At 32.5% G+C, this 26,877-nt stretch overlaps 5 protein-coding genes across 6 annotated transcripts in view; 2 read left to right on the plus strand and 3 right to left on the minus strand.

The window, feature by feature from the left end:
* The window catches only part of LOC144837779 (E3 ubiquitin-protein transferase MAEA-like), a 43,825-nt gene extending 34,353 nt beyond the window's left edge, over positions 1-9,472 (plus strand). The window contains exons 7-10 of the mRNA XM_078693031.1: positions 224-357; positions 6,746-6,870; positions 7,898-7,962; positions 8,341-9,472. Of these exons, the coding sequence (XP_078549157.1) occupies positions 224-357; positions 6,746-6,870; positions 7,898-7,962; positions 8,341-8,442 (426 nt within the window). The 3' untranslated portion in view covers positions 8,443-9,472. The remainder of the gene's footprint in view (positions 1-223; positions 358-6,745; positions 6,871-7,897; positions 7,963-8,340) is intronic.
* The window catches only part of LOC144837772 (transcription termination factor 2-like), a 165,335-nt gene that overhangs the window by 118,090 nt on the left and 20,368 nt on the right, over positions 1-26,877 (minus strand). The gene's annotated exons all lie outside the window — the stretch shown is intronic.
* Positions 12,384-14,109, minus strand: LOC144837625 (testis-expressed protein 36-like). The gene is made up of 4 exons (XM_078692820.1): positions 13,711-14,109; positions 13,401-13,541; positions 13,051-13,131; positions 12,384-12,771 (listed from the first exon to the last, which is right to left on the minus strand). Exons 1-4 carry the CDS (start codon positions 13,759-13,761, stop codon positions 12,445-12,447), a joined length of 600 nt encoding a protein of 199 aa, XP_078548946.1. The 5' UTR covers positions 13,762-14,109; the 3' UTR covers positions 12,384-12,444.
* On the minus strand, positions 15,280-18,833 carry LOC144837223 (protein farnesyltransferase/geranylgeranyltransferase type-1 subunit alpha-like). The gene is made up of 7 exons (XM_078692241.1): positions 18,681-18,833; positions 18,230-18,344; positions 17,673-17,777; positions 16,926-17,198; positions 16,417-16,479; positions 16,153-16,324; positions 15,280-15,739 (listed from the first exon to the last, which is right to left on the minus strand). Exons 1-7 carry the CDS (start codon positions 18,781-18,783, stop codon positions 15,635-15,637), a joined length of 936 nt encoding a protein of 311 aa, XP_078548367.1. The 5' UTR covers positions 18,784-18,833; the 3' UTR covers positions 15,280-15,634.
* Positions 20,128-25,656, plus strand: LOC144837778 (palmitoyltransferase ZDHHC16-like). Of its 2 annotated transcripts, none has more exons than XM_078693028.1 (9): positions 20,128-20,194; positions 20,620-20,888; positions 21,295-21,492; positions 21,640-21,757; positions 22,246-22,379; positions 22,843-22,908; positions 23,023-23,247; positions 23,739-23,809; positions 23,960-25,656. In XM_078693028.1, exons 2-9 carry the CDS (start codon positions 20,685-20,687, stop codon positions 24,072-24,074), a joined length of 1,131 nt encoding a protein of 376 aa, XP_078549154.1. In that variant the 5' UTR covers positions 20,128-20,194; positions 20,620-20,684; the 3' UTR covers positions 24,075-25,656. The 2 variants fall into 2 exon arrangements, with proteins under 2 accessions (XP_078549154.1, XP_078549156.1); XM_078693030.1 differs by having other exon boundaries at positions 25,056-25,656.

Genomic DNA, 26,877 nt, shown 5'->3' on the forward strand with positions numbered 1-26,877 from the left:
TTTGATCATTTTGACTATAGTGTTATAATTTAAGAGCAAATTCGTCATCTGTGACATTCCCAATTATATTGTTGATTATTATTATTATTTTATGTTGTTACCAATATTATTATTATAATATATATATTATATTACTAATACCACGATGCATAAGTTTAAAATATGAAACATTTACGCTCTGAAGATTAACCAGAATTGTTTTCTCGCTTGTGTTATCTTTCAGGAACTACTGGACATCCAACGCTGGCACGCTCTTGTTGAACAATTTAGGGAAGAAAATTACAAATTACATCAATTAAACAACTTATCTGTATTTACGGTTACGTTGGAGGCTGGTCTTTCTGCCATGAAGACACCGTATCCTTGTCAATTGTAGGTTCAATTAAGCAATCAATGATAGAACATTTTCAAAGCATAACATACATCTTTAGTTGTCAACATATATCTAGTTTCTTCTCTCTGATTTCATTTAATGTTTTGTTTTACACAACAGTCATGGAAATAGCCAATCGATTTTTCTTTTTTTTTAAAGTTTTAAAAACAAAATGTAAGCAATACATTTCTCAACATACTTCTCTTTTTGTAGACATTAAATTCAGTAATTTTAATTTCTTTACTTTTATTTACATTTTTACATTCAAAATGTAAAAAGAAAATGAACAAATGTTCATGAACCACATGGGGGCTTTCCATCATTTTTGCAATGTAATCATTTTGAACATCTTCGTTTTCCACTTTATACTGCTGAGTGAGGAGAGATAATATTGCATTGCTTTCTTAGGGACCTAAACTAATAAAGTGTTCACACACCATGATTTACAGTGTGTTTAAATACTGATATTATACATGATACTCTATATAACATTTTAAAACATATTTTCTTGTGTGGTTATTAGATGCGTGTTTGTTCTTGATTATTTAACTATTTGTGTCTGTATGTTTTCGGATGATTTTATGCAGGGCCTCGCGTTTATTAATTTGTCTCAAATAAGGTCTCTGGACGAACGAGTCCGGAGCTTCTACGGCTCGATGCTCCAGATGTTATGTTCGCTGGCAGAGTTATATTTTTAACTCAATTTTCTGTATTTTGTTTTTCATCGTATTTGTTGTTGCAATCTCTGAATTTTATGATGCTTGTATGCAAATGTTATTCTGCCTGGCTTTAGTCAGACTGCCCATATGGTCACCAGGGCTATGTAATGGATATTTATATGTGTTTGTATAACCTGGCAAATTCCACACCCTTAAGCCAATTAAAGACGGCACAGGTGTTGTGTAGTCTTGACTAATAATTAGATAAACGAGTAATATTTGTTACAAATCGACTCTTGAGGAAATGTTATACATTAGATATTCTAATATATTCGAGGGATTTGTGTACAGCTAATTATTATTGAAATTAAGTTGACGTATTAAGCAGACACTTGGCTTATAAGCAAGAAGTTACAGGTTCGAATCCAACTACAATTTATCACACAGCTTTTGATTAAATTTAAAAAGCACCCTAAGCTACTAATTTATAAAAAGCAACACCCTAAGCTACTGATTTAGGTCAATACCTGGATAAACCAACTATAGGTTACTCTAATGTATTTGACGAACGAGATATAACTAGGAACATTGAATATCCTTCTCCATAATTGGTGTAGTCCATGGAACATCCCCACAAACCATAATCATTTCAAGACATATAGTAGAGTATTTATGTCTGAATAATAATAATATAGGGCTAGCTGAAACCTTTTCGATCTATTTCCGACTGTTTTACTTTATCTTTTTGACTTAGCTTTTTGCTTATTTTGTTTGTATTTCCATTGGGATCCAGCCACTGATGCACACAGCCTTGTCATTTTTACATTTATTTGCATTTTGATACGTTATATATTTGTATTATCTTTACATCTCAGGAATCTAATAATTTGTATAAATGCTGAATTATTAAACAAACAGTTGAAGTCATTAACTGGTGTGCCTTCAAATACCATTTCCATTTTGTGAGCAAATCAGTTAACGTTTTTAGACTGATAGAATCAGAACTACACCATTTTTTTTAAAAAGCACTGCCAGTAACAGTCGCAACTATTTGGCAAAGAGCGGTAAAAACCGGTATTAGTGACGGGTTTGATGCCTTCTGCCAGCAGATTGAATTCAACAAAACAAGACCATTTTACTTGAGTTTTTTTTTTTGCTTATTCAGAGTTACTGTGAACATCCCCTTGTGTCTGCCTATTACTTATATGATCAGTCTTCTGACTTAGTGTTACTTGCAGATAACGTCGTGTCGCGACAATGTGGGAAGCGGGTCCTTATCGATAAGCTTCCATTTTGTCCTGCTTTTCCTCAAGGCTTGGGACGAAATTGAGGGCGGTATAATACTCTCTTCCATAAAATACTTTTGTAATGAAAAATACAAATAGTTGATTGGTTGTGAGACGAATTGTTCTTGTTTGTCCTGTAGTTTATCAATGCTAATTGGTTGAAACAAATCAATCGCATTACTTAATAAACTATTAATAGAATACAAGTAGTTGGTTGGCTATTAGATAATTTGATTAGCTATTTATGTTAGTTTTGTTATTTTGCATTTCTGATTGGTCAATGTTGTGATTAGAAACTCTGAACCTATGAATATTCAAATGTGATTGGTTGTTAAATTAATGTATTAACTGTTAATTGGCTCTTAAAATGTATTCCAGTAGTTTTAAAATGATAACAACCAATTCCGATGGATCTTTTATCATCAATGACTAGCTGAATATCTATAACACATACCAAACTGTCGTGGTTTTAATACACAAAATATATTTATACCCCTTGCTATCAGAATGTGAAATTTGTTGATAAATTCTAGACGAAAGATTGACTTGTCTCGCGTGTAATTCTTTAAATTCATGTCGAGGACCAATTTGCAGGCATGGGAAATTAGATAATGCTTTGAGAGGAAAAGGATTGAATTAAAAAAGCAACACCCTAAGCTACTGATGTTGCAAAGGATGAAATGTATGTTAAAGGTCAAGCTAGGATATATAGCAATACAAATGTGAGTGTGTTTTACTACAACCGTCTTTTGGATAACTTTTGTTTCAGATCGAGAAAAAGAAGAAATTCCATCAATTTCTTCTGTGTATCTATTTTGTTTCATAGTAGCCTTGTCAAACGTAGGACTGTATACATGCAAACTTTGCCTTGCGTATTGTATAATAAGAATGAGCTGAAGTTCTGACATTAGTTATTTTCTGCCTTTTAATGGGACAACCTTATTTGGCTAAATTTTACAGATAGAGTAGGGGTACCTTTCCAGCTTAACAAAATGCCAGTTGATATCTGGACCCTTTAAAAAATATAAAAGTCCAATAAGATAAAATCTCATAATAAAATAAAAAAATATATATTAATGAGCTAATAACAATAAAATGTACACAATTGGATTTATATAATATAATATTTAAAATAAATAATTTCAACTGATATTCAAAAGTATCAAATTTAATGGTATTGAAGTTGTGTGAATAATAATTTTATTTATTTTTTAATCCTGACATGAGGCTGATGACACCTAATAGTTATTTTTAATTTGTCTTATTAAAAATAGCTGATATTTGTTATAGAATAATATATTATTAGTATCACTTTATAATAGTTTATTTTTAGTACAAACTTAAAAATAGACTTGACTTGATCTTAAGCCAGTTTCGCTTTACTATGAAATACAAATAAATTAAGCTGAGAATGTATTTATTGATAATAGTATTTATAATATTGACAAAAAAAGTGATTGAAAAAAGAATTGATTGCCTAATGACAAGAAAAATGCCGAACTTGGCTAACAAATTAATTGTTAGTCCTTTTCATGGAATACCAAGAGTTTGTTTGTTTATGTTTCTTTAAAGCCCAAGTTACTCTTTTCCTGTTTTTCAACCAGATTTGTTGTTTACCGTAAACGGAACTTAAACCCGTGTGCACTTTGCTGAGGATAAACCCAGAAACATACAGCAACGTGACCCAGTTAATTTGCACGTTTGCTGTTTGTTAATTGGGCAACATAAGACCAGTGCAGTAACTACTTCCTTCTGGTGGCGTGCATGGCGCCAGTCATTCTGAGATCAGCATTTTTCACAGTCGTTTTCTCCTAAATTTGGCTTACTATTAGGAACCCTTTGAGCCGCAGGGCCACGCAAGGAAGGGGAATGCCATGGCGTCCTGGAGTTTGGGTCACGTATCTGTTGAGCTGATCTCTCCCGCGAGACAAACCTCCATGTAATTTGTCAATATATTGCAATATCTTGGATTGAAATTCACGTTCGGGACATAGAACTAGCGTTATCTGTTTTCCCCCTTGTTCACAAAAATCCTTGTTCATGAAATTTAATTCCTGAATGTAACTAAATATATTGTGATACATTTTATTCCTGTGGGAAGTGGATTATATATATGTAAAAAAATATATAATATAATAACGCAACTTTCTTTATGTAGCACACACATTTTAGTTATTATTTATTTCATATTTGAAATCATTATCTTTGTAATTTAAAAAGAAATAATTAGGATTATGCTATCCACGTTTAAAAAGATATTTAAAGTATATATAATTCTTCTTTTCTTTATTTACTCCTAGTAATAATAATGATAGAACAAGACATTTCAACTCATGTCCACTCTACAAAAGTACTACTTGTGTTCTTGAAGAGTCAAATCAAATATGTCAAATATTGTGATCATCTAAAGTTAAAGATATAACAAATACCAGTTGGCAATTTTTTTTTCATAGTGGAAATTGATAACGTTGAGTCACTTCTATCTATCAACAGTAGAAAGTGATTCAATGTTGTGACTAGTTTTAAACAAATTAAGTACAGAAGATAGCCAGTTAATAATTGTCAATTAGCATGCTGTGACGTTGATTTGAGAACTTCATGATTGTTGCTAAGAAATTAGAATCTGTTTCTATTAGACAATATGTATTGCATGAATCAAAGAAAAAAAGATTAATGGAAAGCATACATTAAACAGCAGTCGGATTCAGTACAGGTCAACTGGTCAGTGGTTAATAGATAGACCTCCCAACTCTCCCGATAATCGATGGAGTCTACCAATACCGTGTCATCTCCCGCTAAAATGCATCTCCCGCTAAAATGCATCTCCCAATTATTTTGGATAAACAAAAAAAAATGTCATAGTCCCAATAATGTCTACATTACTTTTGAACTGTCTGTTTTCTATCACTTTTATGTAGTGTTTTATTTTTATTTTCAGATAATTGTATACTATTCATTCTGCTGTAAACTTTTCTGGTATTAGTTTGTTTTAAACATATACCTTTTTTTTCCTGAATGGAAGAAGAATTTGAGTATTAGTCTCATGTACCACGTGCACACATAAATAAACTAGGACTGAATTCCACAAGTTGTTTACCACTTAGATACAGTTAATACAGTTATTGTTTTATAATAGCAAACTGGCAAGGAGGCTTAGAATTTATATATTAAACAAAACAAAGGAACTAGGCCCGTCATTCCCTGTTGTACATTATAATATGATATTCCTAAAGGTACTTCAATTAGCCAGTCAATCAAAAATCAATCAATAACTCCTCCGAACAATGACCAGATGAATCAAATAATCATTATGATTATTGTACCTTTTTCTTTAAGTGATATTAATAATAAATTGTTTATAATTAAAGTTTGAATGAATGCATATAACCATTTAATAAATATAAGTATTTGTGAGGTCATTAAGTGACCTACTTTCCCTATGTAATATTTTTATTCCCAGTGCTACTTTCCTATGAATTTACTCTCCCAATTCCCTGCTTAATTAGCACTTACACAACAGCCCTTTTGAGATCAAATTCTCACATAACTACTTACTAAGAACTATTTACTACCAAGCTATTCAAAGTCACTTTTTTAGGAAAAAAATGTATTATTGTTATTTATTTATTCTCAAACTTCTGTTCAATCATACAGACCTTCATACAAAGTTATGAATAAATAATCATTTCATTTATTTATTCATGGTCAAACACAGTAAAATATGTATTATTGTTCAAAGTTAAAAAATTCACATAAAAATATAAAAATGAGTTAAAAAGGTTAAACTTAAATAAAAATAAAACACATCATTTAAAATACAGATAAAATATATAGTTTAAAATACAAATACAAGCAAGATTGGTGTGTGTAAGGGTATAGCATAAAATGATCAACGTTTCATTGAATCTTCATTGTCTGATCATACATGTTTAAAACTCTGTTAATACAATATCTCAAAACTCCAACCATAATGAAATCATAGAATACCATCGTTAACATATTATGGTTTAGTGGATTGTAACTTTTTACGCTTTAATGAAGAGAATATAATTATTATTTACACTTTTTAAGCCATAATAGGTTAAATACCTTTTCCGTAGAGAATTGAAGTTAGTTTAAATTAAATTTTTGATGTCTAAGAAAACATTTGTGTCTAATTGTTGTGATGCGCTTTGAACACCATTACAAAATTAAGGAGTTGTATATCGCAATCCTGAATTGTTTATGCCACGTTTTGTTCTTGCGGGAATAATGGTATGTGCTTCGGCAAATTGATTCCATAGCCCAATAAGTGTTGTTTGAAATCACGAGAGAGACACGAGACACCACATGGAATAAACGAAGTCTTATCACCCAACCCACATGATTCTATTATAATATGTATATTTGTTAACTACATCTTTCTTCCTTGACAAGTTGTTTTTCAGTCAGTGTTACCATAACAACAGTAAAAACTCGGACTGCCCTGTTTGTAGTAAAAATCTTAATCAACTTGCGCGGTCGTTGCCGTACTCCCACGCAGCCCAGTCAAGACTGATATGTAGCATATCTGGTAAGTTGACATTTTCTGATATACAGTAGATATTGTGTGTTTTTTTTTGTCATTGTTAGTCTTCATACTTTGTTGTTTGCCCTTGGTCTGTCATGCAGAAATCTGCATCATCTTAAAACCTTTTTGCTGAGTATAAGATTCTGTAGTGTAAGATTTTAAAATTCATTTTAAATTATATGCAAGAATTTGGAACTGTACAACATTTTGCTTATTGGAGATTTGTTGGTTTTCAAGGGATTGTGATTTTACATCAATAACCAGAAAGATTTTAAAATTTTAGTTCCGCAGTCATGGTAATCAAATCAACAAAACCAAAATACAGGATCAAACACCATTTGTAATTCTAGAATGTTAAGTGCTATAATCTTTATATAACATTTTATCTTAGGTCAAAGTTTGATAACGCTCTCTACGTTTATTTATATAACGATTTTCTATAAAAAACCACCACTGTTCCTGGAATAATTAATTCCTCAGGCATAAACAACTATGATTTGCTATCTGTCCGTTGAGTGCACTTTCACTTCGCTTATCATTTTGTTACTGTTTGAAAAGGGGCCATTGTCCACCAACACTATCAAAATATTACTGTATATATTAAAAATGAATTTTCACCTAAAAAAACCCCAATTATTTTACTATTTATAACAAAATCAAAGTATTTATCAATGCAAAGAAAAATTAATCCAGTCAACTGGACTTTCAAGATGTATCCAGGATTTGTATCATCATATCTGGATGAATAAATGAAATATTCCTTTGAGTTTTAGTATAGAACACTCTCCCTCACTGGATGACATGAGGGTCTTTTCCCCTGGAGCCATGCCTACAGATCACCCTTCCAAAATTTGGCTATAGGCCTACATTGTCTAGCCAACTTCCCTTCATATGTGGTCTTAATCGAAAACACCCTCTATAGTCTTATATCACCAACTTTACTGGTATGTTATTATTTGAGGAATTATTAAGACCCACCCCTTCTAGATTTTATTATTTTATTTACATCATTGTTTTATTTGTGTCAAAGGTCAAATGATGAATGAGAACAATGTACCAATGATGTTACCAAACGGTCAAGTTTATGGTGAAATTGTAAGTATATTTAATGTTTTATACAGCAAAATGAGAAATGACTGTTTGTTTTTCTCATCTACACTCCTCCTAGAAAGTTAAACTATATTCAGTGAATGAGAACTTTTAATCAAAAAGCCGAGTCATAGACTTCTGTGCTATTCTTGCGACATTTGACGTATACACTAAACTTAACTTTCTTTCTAACTAAAAAAATAACGAACCACATTTAACTCTTAAAAACGTCTCCAAAAAAACAAAAAAAAATAGCTGAGCATTCAGCAGTTTGTGTCACATACAGTTGTATGATCGTAATAGCAGCTGCTTAGTTGTTAGTGTCATTTTTTCTCATATTTTATCTACATATTTATGTTTTGAAATTTGGCCTTCTCTCACCAGTCTTTGCTTGCAATGGCGGCCGAGCGTGGTGGACGTGTCGTTTGTCCACGCACGCAAGAAGTCTATGATATTGATCAACTGGAAAAGGTTTTCATCATGTAGGGGAAAAAAGAGAAGAAGAGAAAAAAAAGTTAAAAGTGCATGCAATAACACAACACACTGCCAATTTCTTCAGCTATGTTTTCCCGAGCATGAAAAGTATTATACTGGAACTCGGCCTCCTCCACTGACGCAAAGCTTACTGACGGATTCGTGGAATGCAACGTAAGGAAATAGACTTCAAGTATACCATTATTAATACTTTCTGTAACTGTATTTGTTTACCGTACTGATATAAGCAACCCATACAGTTTACTGGTAAGCTTTCATACAAGACAACCTACCTGTACTGTGAGCCTTTGCATGAAAATCACTCAAATCCGTACAAGCACAGTAGTTAAAACATATATTTGTTTCAAGAAAAGTGTCCTCTTAATATGTGTGTCCCAAAGGATGGATAAACCATAGTTCCAATTTAACATCGCCATTTTAGGGTTTGTTTTTTATGTGTAAACCTAATTGGAACAGATGAATGGTCATCGTTTTATTAATATGGAGCTTTTGATTTGAACGACACATCGATACACTTGATAGGCCGTCGGTTGTCCCAAATCTAAAACTCCTCACTTACAGGACTACTACTATTCTTCATTGCCACAACAACAACAAACAACTACAAAGTAAGTGGCAGGAAACACAAATAGGAACTAAGAGCCTCTTACAACATATGTATATCGCACTCACAACACATACCCCTCGTATTAAACAAAATATGATGGCCCTCCGCAAAAACTGGAATATGTACAACTGTTGACAGGGTTCAAGTGCAATGTTATTAGCTAGATATTTGTACATAATGTGCTCACATTGTTCTTTAGCAGAGTTATTTTACAGTTGACCCTTTAATAGGAGTCTTATCGCTATATATGCTTCAGTTGGCTTACCAATGCTTTGTTATATGCAAATTGCATGCTATTATTATGAATATTCATATATTATTTATTTTTCTTAATTGTGTTTATCTGAAATACCAAATATTATTTGTGAATTATAATTTAAATTATTTTTTCAAAAATAAAAACATCAAAAATTATTTATACATCACTGTATCTTCCATTTTAGTTATTTTTATTTAAGTATATATTTTCAATAACAGTAATAACATAATATAATTAAATCAAGTATATTCTACATAACCATTTACAATTCAAACAACACAGGGTTGTAACACAGTACTATGTTGCAAATGGCTGTGCAGTCAGCTTTCCCAACCCTGGTAAAGATGGCTTGCTATGTCTGGTTTTCTAGAAATCCTACTCTTTTAATAACAGTCCAGTATTGAGAGAGTCGAATATTCAAGAAAGAAAAAATGTCTGTGTCCAACTATCCACTGCGGCATTTGTTTGAATGGTCTGCAGCTTGGTCAAATACAGATCAGTAGAATGAAATAAAAACAACAGACAGTATACATTATACCCACTGAGGTGCTTTTTTTAAAGTGTTGTTAGTGATTAATGTAGCCCTGCAGTTACTGAAGTGAGATTACTGCAGTAACGAAATAAAAACACACAGACAGTATACATTATACCCACTGAGGTGCTTTTTCTTTTAGTGTTGTTAGTGATGAATGTAGCCGTGCAGTTACTGAAGTGAGATTACTGAAGTAACTAAGTTTGTAATAGGTTCATGTGCTCAAAACTTGTTAACCTCTACTGTCAATAGAGGGCAGTACATGGAATTTTTAAGAACAAATAAGGATTAACTTGGCTAGCATTGTTAATGGCGTTCTTGCTTCTTCACCCAGGAGTATAAATGGCACGGGGATGCTTTACACTATTAGATGTACTTAATTTATGCAAAATCAATGGACCCCATAATATCAGCCCATTTTTTTTAAAAGTATTTAATCACAAGCCAAAATAATTTGTTTATGCTTTATTCTACAATTTCTATGCAAATATGTTTTACTTCATGTATGATTTAATTTTGTTGCATTTAAATTGAATTTATTGTATTCTTGTTCAAGGCATGTAGTGTCTAGCAACTAAATTTTCAAGCTAAAATCATTCTGCACACCACGCTTAACTGTCTACACTATCAAACATATATGGGCATGATGATGTCATATCACTACAATATTTGGGCATATCACTACCATATTTGGGCACATCACACTTTTTTTGTCAAACTAGTTTGATAGTGTAGACAGAGTTTTAGAAACATGAATATGCGCTGACACAATAGCTACAAAGTCTAGTAGTACTAGTAGTCATGGAAACAAAACATCACTATTGTCAATGCAAGCAGACTTTGACCCTTACGTACAAAATGATAATGATATTACTGAAATTTTTTTTTTGTGGAAAAGTTTAGATTACAAATTGACTGTATGTGATGTTAATTGTTCAGTAGTGATGTTGTAATAATATTATGTACATTTACGTTATATAATTTGTATGATATTACCCTTTCTAATATTACCATTATATGCTTATTTAAATCAAAATGTCATTATTGCTAATATAACTGTAAGGCTAATGACTTAACTGGTACTAATAGTAGTTTTAAATACCTTTTCTTAGTTGAAATGTTATATATTATTATTTATATTAATCCAAAGGCAAATTACTGAAATGCTGTGGGTATCAGTGGCTTGATCTCAATACAAAATATTGTTATTAAATATAAGTTAATTAATCATTCCATTATATATACAGTAATAATATTTGTATAACCGGACATATAACTATTAGTTTACTCATAAAGAGTAATTTACCATCTATATTTAATTAGTATAAATATTGTTAATGGAGGTCACAGCACGATATATGTACATGTATTCAATGTATTCATACATAGCATGGTATCATAGTTAATAAATATAAATCACCTAATGTGATTGGTCAATAAATCTAAATCGCCTAGTGTGATTGGTCAATAAATATAAATCACCTAGTGTGATTGGTCAATAAATATAAATCACCTAGTGTGATTGGTTATAAATCTAAATCGCCTAGTGTGATTGGTCAATAAATATAAATCACCTAGTGTGATTGGTCAATAAATATAAATCACCTAGTGTGATTGGTCAATAAATATCAATCACTACTGTGATTGGTCAAGTCAATTGTTCAATGAAACATAATAACTTATTGTTGTAGATCAAAATGCTGTAATCAATTCAATCATAAAATGATATGCTAGATTTTAATAAACATTTTTTTTAAATTAATGGTGGTATATAAATGCATTAGTTCTGTTTTAATAAATACATTTTGTTCATAAATGTTTTTGAAGATATTTTGGTGGAGAATAGCTTGCTGTTACTTGTTTTCATTAAACGTTTCGAAAAAGAGCCAAAATATGACCTTTTGTAGATTCAATTATTATGCAATAATATTGCTAAATATGCACATATATATTGCATTATGATAGACATAACCAGTTATGTCATAAAATAAAAAGGTAAAAATTTGGCAATTTAAAAAAAAAAATCCATGTACTATAGTACAGGGATTTTTTTTAAAAATAGGAACGAAACGTCGTAGGCATAAAAGGGGAAGCCCCATATTAATGTTAGTTCATCACTACATGTTAGGACCAATCAAGGTGCTTTAAACAGTCCTGGCTTTGTTTGTATCAAACCTGTTAGTGGCGGTAATTATCGCTGTTGGTTTCGATTGAATAAAATAAAAATAAAAATAAAAAAATCCATCCATGCAGCGGTACATGGTTTTATCATCTCTAAAAATAAAAACATAAATCGTTTAATTTATATTTATAACATTTTATTATGTTAAGTTATTAATAAATAATATTAATATTACTTGCATTATTTACCAATGTAGGATAGAACTAAGGTTATTGAGCTTTAGTTTTATCAAATACTGAAATACTTTGCGCAGTTTGAAATTTTCTACGCAATTTGAATTAAGTATTTTGTTTCAAAATGCGCAAATCATTCAAACTGCGCATAACACACAACCATATCACAATAACAAATGTTTAAAATGCACCAGATTTATGGAAATATTTAATTCAACCCTCCACCGTAATATAGTTGATCTAGTATGCTTTATATGAATACCGCCATGGATTGTGTTTTACAAATGGCTCCTGAGAAGAGGCTAAAATTTGCGTTGGTGTTTTATGCGGAACATCAGGTGATTGATAACGGTCTGTTGTCGTGGTATCCAATTTTATGCTACCCTGTTTTGGTTCGGAATGTACTCGTGGGAACCTGCGATGCGTTGGAGGTTTACTAGTAGGAGTTCCTTTGTAGGTGTCGTGGTAGTACGTACTGTAGTGAAGATTATGACCAGTTTCCCATGTTATTAAATCCCGTGAATTGTGTTGCCGCTTCTCTCCTTGCCATAACTTCTTTCCAAGACCCTAAAATCAGTAAAAATAAAAAGCGTTTGATAATTTGATGGTGGTGATATACCAGTATGCAAGATTTTGAGAGATATGGATCTTTTCATGGTGGTGATATACTAGTATGCAACATTTTGAGAGATATTTATTTATCAATAATACACTGCTGGTACTGTATATTCTGCAAACAGAAACTATCAAATAGGCTGACCATGCTACACTTGTATTGCAGGAAAAGGTTTGATCAGGAATCAGGATTTGTTTAGCTTCAGTACAAATGAAGATAAAATATTATACCTGTCCAAAATACACCCCATGATCTTGAAATGAATGCCTGTTATCATGGCCAGAAAATGGGTTTTCTTCAAAGTAGTTGTTCTGCAAAAAAGTGTAAAATAAACAATAATTATAAGTTCTCTTATTGTCTGACAATAAATGGAGTTTGGGCATGGAACTATAATATATAATCTTATATTATAGTTTCATGGTTTGGGCAACTAAACTAGTGCAGTGTTAGGACAGTGTACTAGCTAGTCTGTAGAGCAGTGTGTACCGCTCCTGCGTAAGTTATTAATGCAGTGTGTACCATTTGTAAGTAAATAAGCAGTTCTTCTTCACATTAACACCAAAAATGATGAACAATATACCTTCTCTAATGTATTGAATGGTTCAGGCGGAGGTAAAGGGTGTCCAGATGATTCTAAGTTGAAAGTGGATGACAGCATGCTCCCTGTTGAAGTTGCAGATACACGATTTAAGGGCCCATCTGTCCATCCTCTGGTACGAAACTGAAATTAATGTCAAATCAAATTTATGTTATATTATCATTCAAATAATATTATAAATAAAAGCTAATTAAGCCTCTACGCTACTACATTTCATTTATTTGACCAATCATAATATAAAATATACACAGCAATCTAATGCAGAGATATACGTAGGCTACATATTACTTACCCATATTCCATCATTATTGGTGGATGGCGTACATTTGGTTGACCTGGGCATTTTCAGTGTTAAATAAGTTAGGCAAGGACGGCCTCTCTTTTGTTGGTAGATAGAGGCCTAGCTAACTTTGGTAGGCCCCTCGCCCAGGCCTCTTCTCTGAGTGACAGTGCTGACTGAGTGGTTTTATTAGCCTAGCCTAGGCCTAGCGGGAAATAGAGCGTGAATGATTGACGCAACTTCTAGTACTAGATAGTACGCCTTTTCAGTGGGTATACGACGTTAATTCGTTTAGGATGTGTTCTTCATCAGAAAAGAATTAGCAACAGTCTTATTTCAAGATAGAGAAGAAGAATAGAAGACGAAATAAAATCTCACGACGATCACGGTCGATCGACCACCAACTGAAGTTTGTTGTTGTTAACTTTAGTAGCCAAATCACTACTCTGCCCTTTTTTAGTACACGTGATTAGGCCTATATGTTTTAAAGGAATATAATACATTTTAATCCGATGTAACAACCATCCTATTATCTTGCATATTAAAAGCTATTGCAAACATCTTTTTAAAATAATTACAATTATTTGTAACAATTAAAAAACAAAAATATATTATTCCGCGTCTATGATGCATGTGATACGTCGTTGTTATGGATACAAGTTAAAACTTTTTAAGCACACGTGCTTGTTGTGTTTACTACACAAAAAATGCCCTCAACGTTACAGTACTTTTTAGTAGTGTAGTGCCATGTGCCTTTGAATCACTTTAGGCAAACTACACCATGATCATGCATTTTAATTTGTCCTTGAGTCTGGTGTATTCATATTTATATATATTATAATTAAACCAGTTTTTGTACTTTTAATATGTATGCATTATTTATGTTAGTGATTTGATCAAAGACAAGTGATGGATTATCAAAACTGTTGCATATGCAATCCATCTCTTGTCATTGTATTGATGTAATTTGTCATATGCGATTGGGAACTTTCGTTGTTAACGTAAAGATTCGTTGAGTACTTTTTGTATTTGAATTGTAAAGTTGTGCTCAACAGAACGTCATTCGAATAGAAAACGTTGACAACGCAAGCTTTTTCGTTAAGATCAATCTCAACGCTCAAAATACTCCATTAAATAAGTAGTCAATGGAAAAACTGTACTCAACGGTAAAAGTCCCAATTGAATATGACAATTGGTAACTTGCTTGCGTTGCATCACATCATTGCGTTGTATCTCTAGTGGGAACCATGCTTGAACTGACCATTAATATTAGTATTAATGGTGTCCTCTTTCAGTAACAAAATTTTCACATCACCTATTGATGAGGTAACTAGTTTTCACAAACCGGAGTTTTCTATGGTGTGCAGCCCGAGGGCGATTAAAAACTCCAGAGTCAACTAGACTATTTAAAAAGCTTAGTAATAATATGAACAATGTATTTATTTATTTTAATCTTTCTACATAACAAAACAATTAAGTATAACAGGGGAGTAGCAGAAAAGCAAAAGTAATAAAACTGTCATCTTGTGGTGCTTGACCAGCCCCTGTCAACTTGGACGATATGAACAAATAGAACACACATTCTTGTGTACTGTTTATTGATTTAATTACAACATGATACTATATTTGCAACGTAAAAAGTAATTTAATTTGGTCAGGTTTTTTAGTAGGCCTTCACATCTTGCAGGGTAAAAAAAGACGCATTATACACTGTTTTACTATGCACACAGCCATAACCACAAGACTTTAAAATTTAAACATTAGACAGTAAGTGACAATACATTATTTTTCCACATACAACTTTGAAGTAATAAATGTTTTTGTAGGGAAATTGCTGGCTGCAGTATTGGTTACGGTCGGGTTAACAACATCTAAGAAGACTTCCGTTGCGGCGACATACAATTATGATTACAACTTTTTGTGTACTCAATCGCTTTTATTCATCCTTGCTAGTACCAAATCGACAAACCAACGAGCGTTCCACATACAGCCAGTATTCTTTTCTAATTACATCAAACTCCTCAGCTAATTCCTTACAGTGCTGTGGGATATAACAATCACGGTTATTTAAATAATGTTTTAAGAAATCGGTGTATCATGGTTAAACACTACCATCAGCTCATGGTTTAGAAGAAGTAGATTTTGCGTCAGGAAGCTAAGTTAATTGGTCAAATGATTTGCCTGATCTGAACGTAATTGTACTGCGCACTTTGAATAACGATCGGTGTAATTTACTTGCATATTAGTTTGCACAGTGTTGCAATGTATAGAGTATACAGTACAAATACGCAAGTCGGGTAGAACATCTGACCAAATTCATTTTTTCAGTAAACAATTATGTTGGTGCAGTATATGTGGCTTTCTTGAGTTAGTGATTGTGGGTTTGTGCAAGATTCAAACATTTGTTCTCAATGTATAGAGAATAGAAGCAATACATTTATTTATATTCTTTACCTTTACAGCCTTTACTAATGTATCATCATCTCCCGTCTTATCCTCCAACATCTCTTCATACATGTCAATGATACAGCCTATTAAGTACGGTGATCGTATGTCATTATTATACATTTGCTGACATGTGTCCATCAACCCAGAATATTTGTACATTCCATGATCGGATAGGATTCTGTCAAATAAAAGATGGTTAGTAGAAGTACTGGAATGACATGGGGTTAGTTTATACTGTATATCCTACTCCTCGTTCGTGATGTTACTTACCCTCTGAGATAATTCCAAGGGCTCTCATTATTTGGTGCTTTCTTTATCTTTTCTAATGCATACCTAAAGAAAATAATTGTACAAAGTATATTACTTTCTATGAATGACTTCACTTTAATAGAAGAGGAGCAGAGTCGGTTCAAGCTCTACTTTTGAAAGGTGAAAATCAGGATATGCTCTTTTGAAAATCAGGATAACCCCATATGCCCTTTTTACCAAGTTATAATTATATGTGAAAACAAAATGTGATGTGCCAATATATGGATATGATGATGTCATATCACTACCATATTTGGGCATATCACTACCATATTGAAGCACATCACACTTTTTTTGTCAAGCTAGTTTGATAGTGTAGACAGAGCTTTATGTATGTCAAGAGACAACAATGGCGAAATGAGTAGAGAAATTGAAAAATATTCGACTTGCTATCTTATTATGGTTGTCTTATTTTAAAGAGAATATATTAGTTAATGAAACAAAAATGCAGTGTATCCCACTATACTTACTCCACTTCTGTTTTTATGGTAGCAGATTCTATTTTAGAAACATTACTAATAACAAAAAATCGTTGGTTCCATGCTGAATTATTTCTTAGGTCTTGCGATAACAGCTTGTCAACAAATGCCAATTCGCCATCCCATAATTTGAATGTTTCAAGAATCCACTGTCGGTGCGACCAAGCATGGTAATTCTTAGCATCTAAGTGGAGAATTTCTTCGGTAAATTCAAGCTCTTCTGATGGATCTTGTGTCCAATCAATGAGACATTTCCTATGATGCCTAAAAATGGCAAACAAATTTATCAGAGAAAACAAATTAATCAAGGACTTACAATTGTCTTGCTTAAGCTCTGTCTACACTATCAAATTCTATGTGACAAAAAAATGTGATCTGCCCATATATGGACATGATGTCATATCACTACCATATTTGGGTATATCACTACAATATTTGGGCACATCACACTTTTTTTGTCAAACTATTTTGATAGTGTAGACAGAGCTTATGATTAATGAATGCTTTGGTGCGTAAATTATGCATTAAGTAATTTTTCCATAATGTCATCACCTGAACCTAGAACCAACCAAATTGATTCCTAACCCCTTTTGAGTAGTACTGCCATATTGCATCATAAGTCGTAGGTTGTTACAAAATTGAAAGTTCCCGATTAACTAACCACCTTCCTCAAAACCTGCACCTTCCTCAAAACCTGCATCTGCCAGTAGCCACATTTGACTGTATTCATTCACTTACCAAACTTGATAATTCTTTGGATTGTCTTGTATGATTTCTTTAATAAAATCGAGTTCCTCTTTTAAATCTTTGTTTAAAGCCTTCAAAGTTATTCGCCGATACTGCCTATTGTAATAAAAACAAAAACCAGACTGTATATAAGATATATATATACACTTCAGGTCAGCAAAAGTGTATTCTGTGAGTTGCAAGAGAAGTAAGCCAAGTGCATTGTTGCTACTATGGCTGTGATGATTGGATTAAAAGAATGTGATGACATGTAAAATCTATTGATATTTGACAAATTTGACGTCTTTAAAAAAACCATGTACTATATCTATTTGAATAAAAAAAAATGTTTTTAAGTGGGGTGGGAGCATTTATTCCAGAGAGGTGTTTATTTAAGTGGTGTGGAGAGGGTTAATTTATTAAAGTAGTAGCATATATAAATAAACAACCCCTCAATATACAGCACAATTAATATCGACCCAAGAAGCGTGGATGGAGTACTGTATATTCAAATAAATACGAATTATGGTAAGAATTTGGTTTTGTTTATTAGAGTTTGTAATACCTACCAAACTGAGTAATTTGCAGGATTAAGTTCAGCTGCATCAGCAGTCAATTGTAAACCTCTTTCACTCTTTTCATCACTTTTAAGTATCGCCCGAAAATAATCAAAGCAATCTTTGACTAGAAAATAAACAGTACAACTTGGAAATTACTATTTTTAATATAAAACTATAGGCCTAGGCCTAGTATAGGCATATAGCCCTAGTAGGCCTAGTATAGCTTAATAACGTTATTATAGTTAACCTAAGAAATTTCAATTAAAAAATAAAGTGATTTTTGGAAGTTCAACAGGGCTAGGTCTATCATCTTGTCTAGGCTAGGCCTAGTTGTACTAGGCCCAGCAGCTAGCTAGTCTAGGCCCCGGCCTCGTGTGAGCTACTCCTCCTACTGCTTAGTTATATTATTGATTGGGGCTAGCTAGCCTAGCTAGCAAAACATGTATTATTAATTCCTTACATCTTTCAGAATATGCGATTCTCACGACGGGATGAGGTCCGTCATCCTGTGGAACTGGTGTGACATCTTTCCATTCTTCTTTATCTTTGTAAAAGTTATCCATTTCCTAGGCTAGCCCTCTCTTTTTAATTCTATTTCCAAGTCTCGCGTGTTTTTTTTTCTATTATTATGATAATGCTATGGAACGCCGTTACCGCCTTCTTCTTTACATGCAGGGCATCATTTTAATGCAGACAACCAAAATCAAAATAGAATATACTATTAATGCATATTTTGTTTAAAAAAAGTTACACTTACTCATAATATATAATGTATAATGAGCATAATTCATGTTTCTGGTATCAACCTACTCTCTATCATATCTTGAAAAATCATAACGAACAATACAAAAAAACAAAAATTCACCAAAAATAGCAAATTAAATAACAATGCATCATGCGCAAGAAAAATCTTCTTTGATGATAACAAAAACCAAAACTAGGAACGTATATTTATTGCAAAATCAAGAAGAACAATTCATTATTATTTATACGCCAATCACATCTAATGTAACATGATCTAGGAGGAGAAGAAATCTGCATGCCACCAGTTCAGTTTACATCCGGCGGATTTTTTAGTAATCACGGCACCGAAACATAAGAAAGGGTTCTGATCTTGGTCATTAAAAGCAAAATGTTGGTTATTAAGTATTCATCAACTGAAGTTTGCCATACATACAGCACCACATAAAACAAAGTCAGAACAGGAAAATATTAAAGGGAGGGTTGAGTTGAAGGACACAAGCGGATAAAACAAAAGTGAATAGTAGACATGACCTATTGTTGAATTTTAAAAAAAGGATTCTTTTCAAGAGTAGGCCTACAATTATGTTATTTGGTTGTGAATATCTTACTCTGATTTTTATTTTTAACTTTTTTTTTTCGTTCTGCTGATTCAAGACTCTCGAAGAAGAAAATGCGGGGCGTTACAATTTCAACCCGATCTTTGTAACGTGTGTAATCCATAAACCGTAAAATGCAAATATTCGTACAACATAAAAAACACATAAAATTCATTTTTTAAATCAAAATGAAAACAATACCTATTATTTAATGTAGTGTTTTGATTTAGAGAAGTAAACAAATTTATGACTAAAATATATTGACTAAACGGTCCATGTTAGCAATTTCCGTAGGTTGGGCCAGAACTAAGAAATCATGTATTATTCATTTTTATCAGTTAGCCATTTTGAACTTCGTCAATTTATAGAACTAAAAAAAGGTAAAATTTCATAAAAAATTATCTTTATATCATCTTCCACATTTATGACTAAAAAATATTGACTAAACGGTCCATGTTAGCAATTTCCATAGGTTGGACCAGAACTAAGAATTCATGTATTATTCATTTTTATAAGTTAGCCATTTTGAACTTTTTCAGCTCAGAAAAAAAAACCATATTGAGGGCGCGCTAATCTGTTACAATTTTTCTCAGAAAAATTGATAAATTCGGCATCACAAAATGACACTTTAAAGGTGAATTTTATTTAAAACGACGTAATGGCGGGGTGGGTAGATTTAATATAAATTTGTAATGCAAAAAACCTACCTACACTAGGCTTCTAGCCTAGGCTAGTTAAGCTAGCTAGGCCTAGGCCTTCAAGCCCTAGGCCTACCCTACCTAGCTAGTTATTATGTAGGTCGGCAGGCCTCCTCTAGGCCTACTTCTAATACTACCTAGGCTAGTAGGCCTAGTACTAGCTAGCTAGACTATAGTGTAATCTAATAATAAGCCTATACTAGGACCACATCCGTCCAGCCTATATAAAGACCGTCCATGCCTTGGTTAAAGCAAAGCTGTTGAGTTGTACATGAAATGTTTTATTATTATGTTGTGTGCTGGTGATGATATATAAGCCTAGCCTATTCTAATGTTTTTTTCTTATTTTGTCTTGTTACAGATCCATCACAACAGAGTAGGCCTGAAGTATTTTAATTAAACAACAATAATCTGTACTCAACAGAAATGTATGCAATCAAGCGAGGATTCTTTCGTCTTATGCGAAGAATTGAAGATAAATTCTCTTCATTCTGTACCTGTTTTCAACTGTTTATATTTGCAATTCGATCTGTTTCATTTAATTCTTTTTCATCCAAAAATGCTCTCTTTGATGCTGCAATGGAGCCAGTCTTTTGGACTGTTGACAAAGTGGCGAAATATCTAGGTCCTGTAAGTTTTAAATAAAGATAAGATAATGTAGCATTGTTGCCCTGTTGTGTTCATGACAATAAAGATTTATCTTATCTTATTATTTGATACTAAAACTTAAACTCATGTAAACCCACTATGAACTTGAATGTCGGTTTGGGGCTGCTTTTTCTAATTTCTCAAAGATTTTCTCATCTTTATTGTTTAAAAATTAATTAATTAACATACAGTATATCACCGGCGGTTTAGAATTTGTCTGTGCCTTTAAATGTTTATAAATAATTTGTTCTGTACCTGTTAATTTCTTGGGTGGCGTGAATTTTTTGACTCTCAAAGATTTCCTCATCTTTATCCTTTCTAAATTAATTATTTACCCTGACCTGTAAATGTTTATATATATTGAAATGTAGTTTATTTTTTTTTGCAGATGTTTGTTGTCATGGTGACCTGTCTAACTACATCTGTGGTTCTCATTTATTATTTCTATGTTCTTCCATATTATATTGGAGAAGATGAAGTTGGATTTGTGGTGTTTTTTCTAATAATTTATGGACACTGGCTTCTTGTTAATATCATTTTCAATTATTACAAAGGAGTAAGGACCTTACCAGGCAGTCCACCATTGGTAAGTGTATCACAGATTTACATCGATAACATAGATTCTATTTTTGTGTTTTCTGCTTACCGTTACCACTCGTCTGTGTAATTTGGCCTTTATGCATGCTCACTGACTACTATGCTAAATAACTATTTTTCTGGTTACATTTTTTAGTTTACTTCTGAAGTCGGTGCCGTTACAATATGCAAACGTTGTATTGCACCAAAACCTCCAAGGACTCACCACTGTAGTGTGTGTAATAAATGTGTATTAAAAATGGATCATCATTGCCGTATCCTTACAAATACTTAGATAAATTAAGCGCTAACGAACTGAGCAAAATACATGGTGAAATGCAGAGCGATAGAGGGCGTGCTATTTAATATTTCACCTTATATTGAAAATACAGGTACAGTAACTGAAGATTTTAATATAAGCTTTTGTAAAGTCACAAATTTATCAATTTTTCCTCCAAGTATTTACCTATTAGCACTGAAACATTCACAACGATATATATAGCTATCGTGCAAACAAACAAACAAAGCACTAAGTACTATATTGGACAACATTTTATTTTGTCAAGTAATAAAAGTACAAGTACAACAATTACTGTAGCAATTCTCAATTCAATTCCAATGCAATTTTTGCTTGTACTGGAACAACTCTAGTTCTCTGACAAAAATATGTCTGTTGGCAAAAAAGATATTACAGTATGCCCCCTTCATACTTTGTTTGATAGCTAGCTAATAATAGTTTTTTTCTTTAACATTGGTCATCCAGCTTGGTTAAATAATTGTGTAGGACATTTTAACCATAGGTACTTTTTACAATTCTGTGTATTTATGCTGATGGGTACGTTGTTTGTTAGTATCTCAGTGTGGCCACTATTTAAAGAGGAATTTTTCGATATAGAGGTAACATACTTTTATTGTAATTACTTTGTAAACTGCCTTCTGGCATTAATTCCTGAATAATATAAAGACCCGGTATTGAACCCAGAAAACTGGATTGGTAGGCAAGCCTGATAAACCGATGTGTTTACACTCACTAGAGTTAAGCATGCATAGTCAAGTCTAAATCATATCCAAGTTACAACAGATAAAATGCTGTTGATGCGATACACCACGTATATATAGTTCTGAAAAGAACTGTTCAATTCTCGACATTTCAATCAATATACTTTAGTCGTCCTCAGAAGCCGTCTATGACCACATATAAATCTGTGGTTTAAATTTTGTAAAGATCTGTCTTGTAGTTTTGACAAAGTTATAACCTCATAGGCGGAGGTAATGATATGCATTTGACCACAATAACAGTATAATTCTTTTTATTGTAAAAAGTTGAATAAACTATTGTGTTATTTTTATGATTTTTCAGAAAACGTATGCAAATTTTTTGCGCTATCTTGCACCAATAAAAGGAGTAGCAAATGCGGTGAAAGCTGTAAGATTCCATTTTTATATTTAATAATTAATTATGATTACGTTAGTATTGTATTTTAAGTTTATTTTAAGTTAAGTTTTTTTTAAAAAAAATTGTTTCGTTTTTTTTTTCCAGGAAAATAATAAAAATCCTGAACACAGTATTATCAACAACATAGTGAAAGAAAAGGAGAGTACATTCCATAAAGTGATCATCTACGAATTCTTTTTAACATTCAGCGTAACAATAGCTTTAGGTATACTAACATGTTGGCATGTTTATCTTATCAGTAGAGGAGAGACCAGTATTGAACGCTATATTAATAACGAAGAGCGGAAACGATTAAAAAAAGTCGGCGTGGTACGTATTTTTATGTATTACCTTCTTATCAATTAAATTTTGAATTGTGATCTACTAGGAACTAATTTTGCCATGTTTAATTCGTTGATCACATGCAAGTACACTCACCACAAATCCACTCACCACAAATCCAAAGCTCCCTAATATCAACCATATATTTTTATAATTATTCCATTTTTTGCTTTTTTGGGTTTTTTTTGTAAAACTCTGTCTACACTATCAAACTTTATGTCACAAAAAAATGTGGTGCACCCATATATGGACATGATGATGCCATATTACTACCATATTTGGGCACAACACACCTTTTTTATCAAACTTTATTGATAGTGTAGACAGAGCTTTATACATTTAATTAAATATGAAAAACATAATCATCAGTACAGTACATGTTTTGAAATGTCTAGTTTATTTGACACAACTGTCATACATGGTTTATTTCGTAAGCATCAAATGGTCATTTCTATACTGTAATAATTTTGTTTTGTCAGGTGTATAAGAATCCATATAGCTTTGGATTTGTTGAAAACTTTAGGATCTTTTTGGGACTTACAAATAAACGGTGAGAATTTACTTTTTATTTTATTCGTGCACATAATATTCTAAAACATACATTGTTTTATCATATCAACTAATGTGTTTGTGCACATATTCTAAAACATACATTGTTTTATCATATCAACTAATGTGTTTATCAATGTTTTCGTTCAAGGACATTTTGGCGCCACATACTATTTCCATCTTCACATGTTCCCATCGAGGATGGCATTGTTTGGAGGATCCATCAGGATAATTTAAGGACCAATAATGGCTTTAAACATGTATGATAGAGCGTTTGTGCGAGTCGGCTCACTGACTATGTAAAAGACAATATACATATTCATAATATATATTGTTGAGGGTAAAAGACTTCTCCTTGAAAGGTGTCCAGTGGTCCTTAAGGCATACCACGCATTCAAATCTTGGTTGGGACTAATTTTTCACTCGGGCAATCGATCATCTTTATTAGAGTGAGTGGCCGAACGGTTAGGACAGCGCAAAAAAAACAACGTAATACAAAGCCTTATGGCAAGGATTCGATGCTCACTCTGGTTCTGGTGTAGAACAAATCTTCTCCGATAAGTACTTCTTGAAATGCTCATGTATACTTTAGAGAACCTACCTATAAATCTTTTGAGATGAGTAGGGGATTACCCTGGTGTACCAGGTCACACAACTACCGTCGTGGACAGATGAAATTATGTCGTACTTGCCAGCACTGACATGACGTCACCCTTGGGGAGAAGCATGTAGTTGAAAAGTGTAACATCTAAGTCCATATCGCATTGAGATGACATTGTTTGTGGAATGCACTACATAAATACATTAACATTGCTTCACACATGTATTTTAAATTTTAACTTCAGTACATTCTATGAATATATTTTTATAATGATTCCATTTCATGATCAAAATTTAGAACCAATATAAAAGTGATAATAAAGGGATTCCAATTATGTATGAAATATTAAAGTAAAGCTCTGTTTGTTTTGTAAATTAACTTATATATATATTATTAGTGGCAATGATTCGCTGTTGGTTTGGGGTGAATTTTCTACATTAGAATGATTATGAATACAGAAATTATACAAAACAATACAAAATAGACAGCACAGATAACAAGAGTGATTTTATACCATTGTTTAATAAATGTATTTAAATATAATATATAACAATGAAATACAGTACATTTTAGTTTTTGCTACTAAGTTAATGTTGACCTTTGATAAAATGTTGGTTTCTTAGATGTATTTATTTTCCGTTTTAAGGTCTTTTATTCGACATGTTCTTTTTCCATCTTCCCATTTACCAATAACTGATGGCTTTCATTGGATGGTGGTTGTTACTGAAAATTATGTTACTGAATATTGATGAGTGTACCATCAAACTTCATTTTAACAGATCAAGATTTTGAAAGAGATACATTAAACAGGGAGTTGTTTTTTATTAACAGTAGAAATATTAATTATGAATTTTTAAAGCTAAATTGTTACATTTAGGCTGCATATTTTGTATGGTCGAAACCACAAACTGATAATGTGTAAAATATTTTGGGTAAAAAACGTAAAAGCTTGTAGGGAGAAATAATTAAATTGGTAAAATGTCTGTAAAACCAAGTAGGCCCTACGTCGATGAGCCTTTGTACGTATAAAATGTAAACACATTTACAGGGAAATATTAATGTAGAACCCCTTCAAGACCCAACAGAATATTCCCTAAAAGGACAATTTACACAGGCGAGCGGTAACGGTAATAAAAAGTTATTCTTTAAAGTGACCATTTACACACAACGCGGAGCGGGCGGACGGTTTCCGCTCGTGAGACAAGCTACGCGGTTTTCCGCTTACCGTTACCGCTCGTCTGTGTAAATTGGCCTTAATAAGGGGTGGTGTCCCCTGAATAAGGACCGGTCGTAGTGTTAAAACATTGCACACGGACGTTCTTTTCACAGGGGATGTCCCAAAGAAGGGGTTATAATATATTTAAAAGGAGGCTTTCGGCTTTTATATATAATCTAAATCTAAAATGTTCATTAATAGTAGGCCTAATACCACCTCTTTTCGTTTTTATTACTTTTATAATAATTTTATACTGTTTTATGAATGTTTTGTATATTATGTATAAGTTTAGAAATGTATCTCATTTATCATCATATGATTTTATTATAATATGTCAGAAAGATAGCAAATATCAATTTTAAGGGCATATGGCGCTCTGATGAAACATTTAAACCTACAGTAGAATTTTGAAAAATTAAACAGAATAATACTTATTAATTTTTAGTACAAGTTGATCATTGTTAGTAATATAATCTTCGTTTTGACTGGCATCGGTTGGAAATATATATATAATTGTATACAACTAGAACTTTTGATAAAAATAAATGCGTTATAAAATAAATGCATTACTCAATAGAGAGCATTGTTTCTTTCATTCATTTGTCTTCACTACCAGCCCTCTCAAATGCCAACAACTATCGAAAACAACGTGAAAATGGACATGCATTATTCATTTGCGACAAACTAAATGAAGAAGCATTTGTAGGTTAAATTAAAATGACAAATGAAACGGAGAAGAACATTGATACGATGATGAACAATAACAACCGCATTATTATGTCGCATAACTTTGTGCCACATCACTATGTTAATTGTTAGGAGTTGATTGAGGTTAAAAGCCAATTCACACCGACGAGCGGTAACGGTAATAAAAATATACACTCTATTATTTCTTATGACCATTTACACACAACGCGGAGCGGACGGGTGGTTTCCGAGCTCAGGATAGATACTGATTCTACGTGGGACACAAGCTACGCGGTTTTCCGCTTCTTACACATTTACCGCTCGTCTGTGTGTAAATTGGCCTTTAGACGAACGCCATCTACGGCTGTTGAGCCATTTACTTTTTTTGCGCGCACTATCGTCTCAAAAACCTTAGACCCACCCCTTTACTTTAAGTAGGTCTGCTTAAGAACATTGTAATGACGAAATTGTCGAATTAGCCGCAAAATGTACAAATAAACCTATCCTCTGTTAGAGTTAAACATTCATTTTATAAAACAATTGTAATGTTATATACAATATCAAA

Source organism: Antedon bifida, chromosome 3 (genome assembly GCF_963402885.1).
Source record: "Antedon bifida chromosome 3, ecAntBifi1.1, whole genome shotgun sequence".
NCBI classification, from domain to species: domain Eukaryota; kingdom Metazoa; phylum Echinodermata; class Crinoidea; order Comatulida; family Antedonidae; genus Antedon; species Antedon bifida.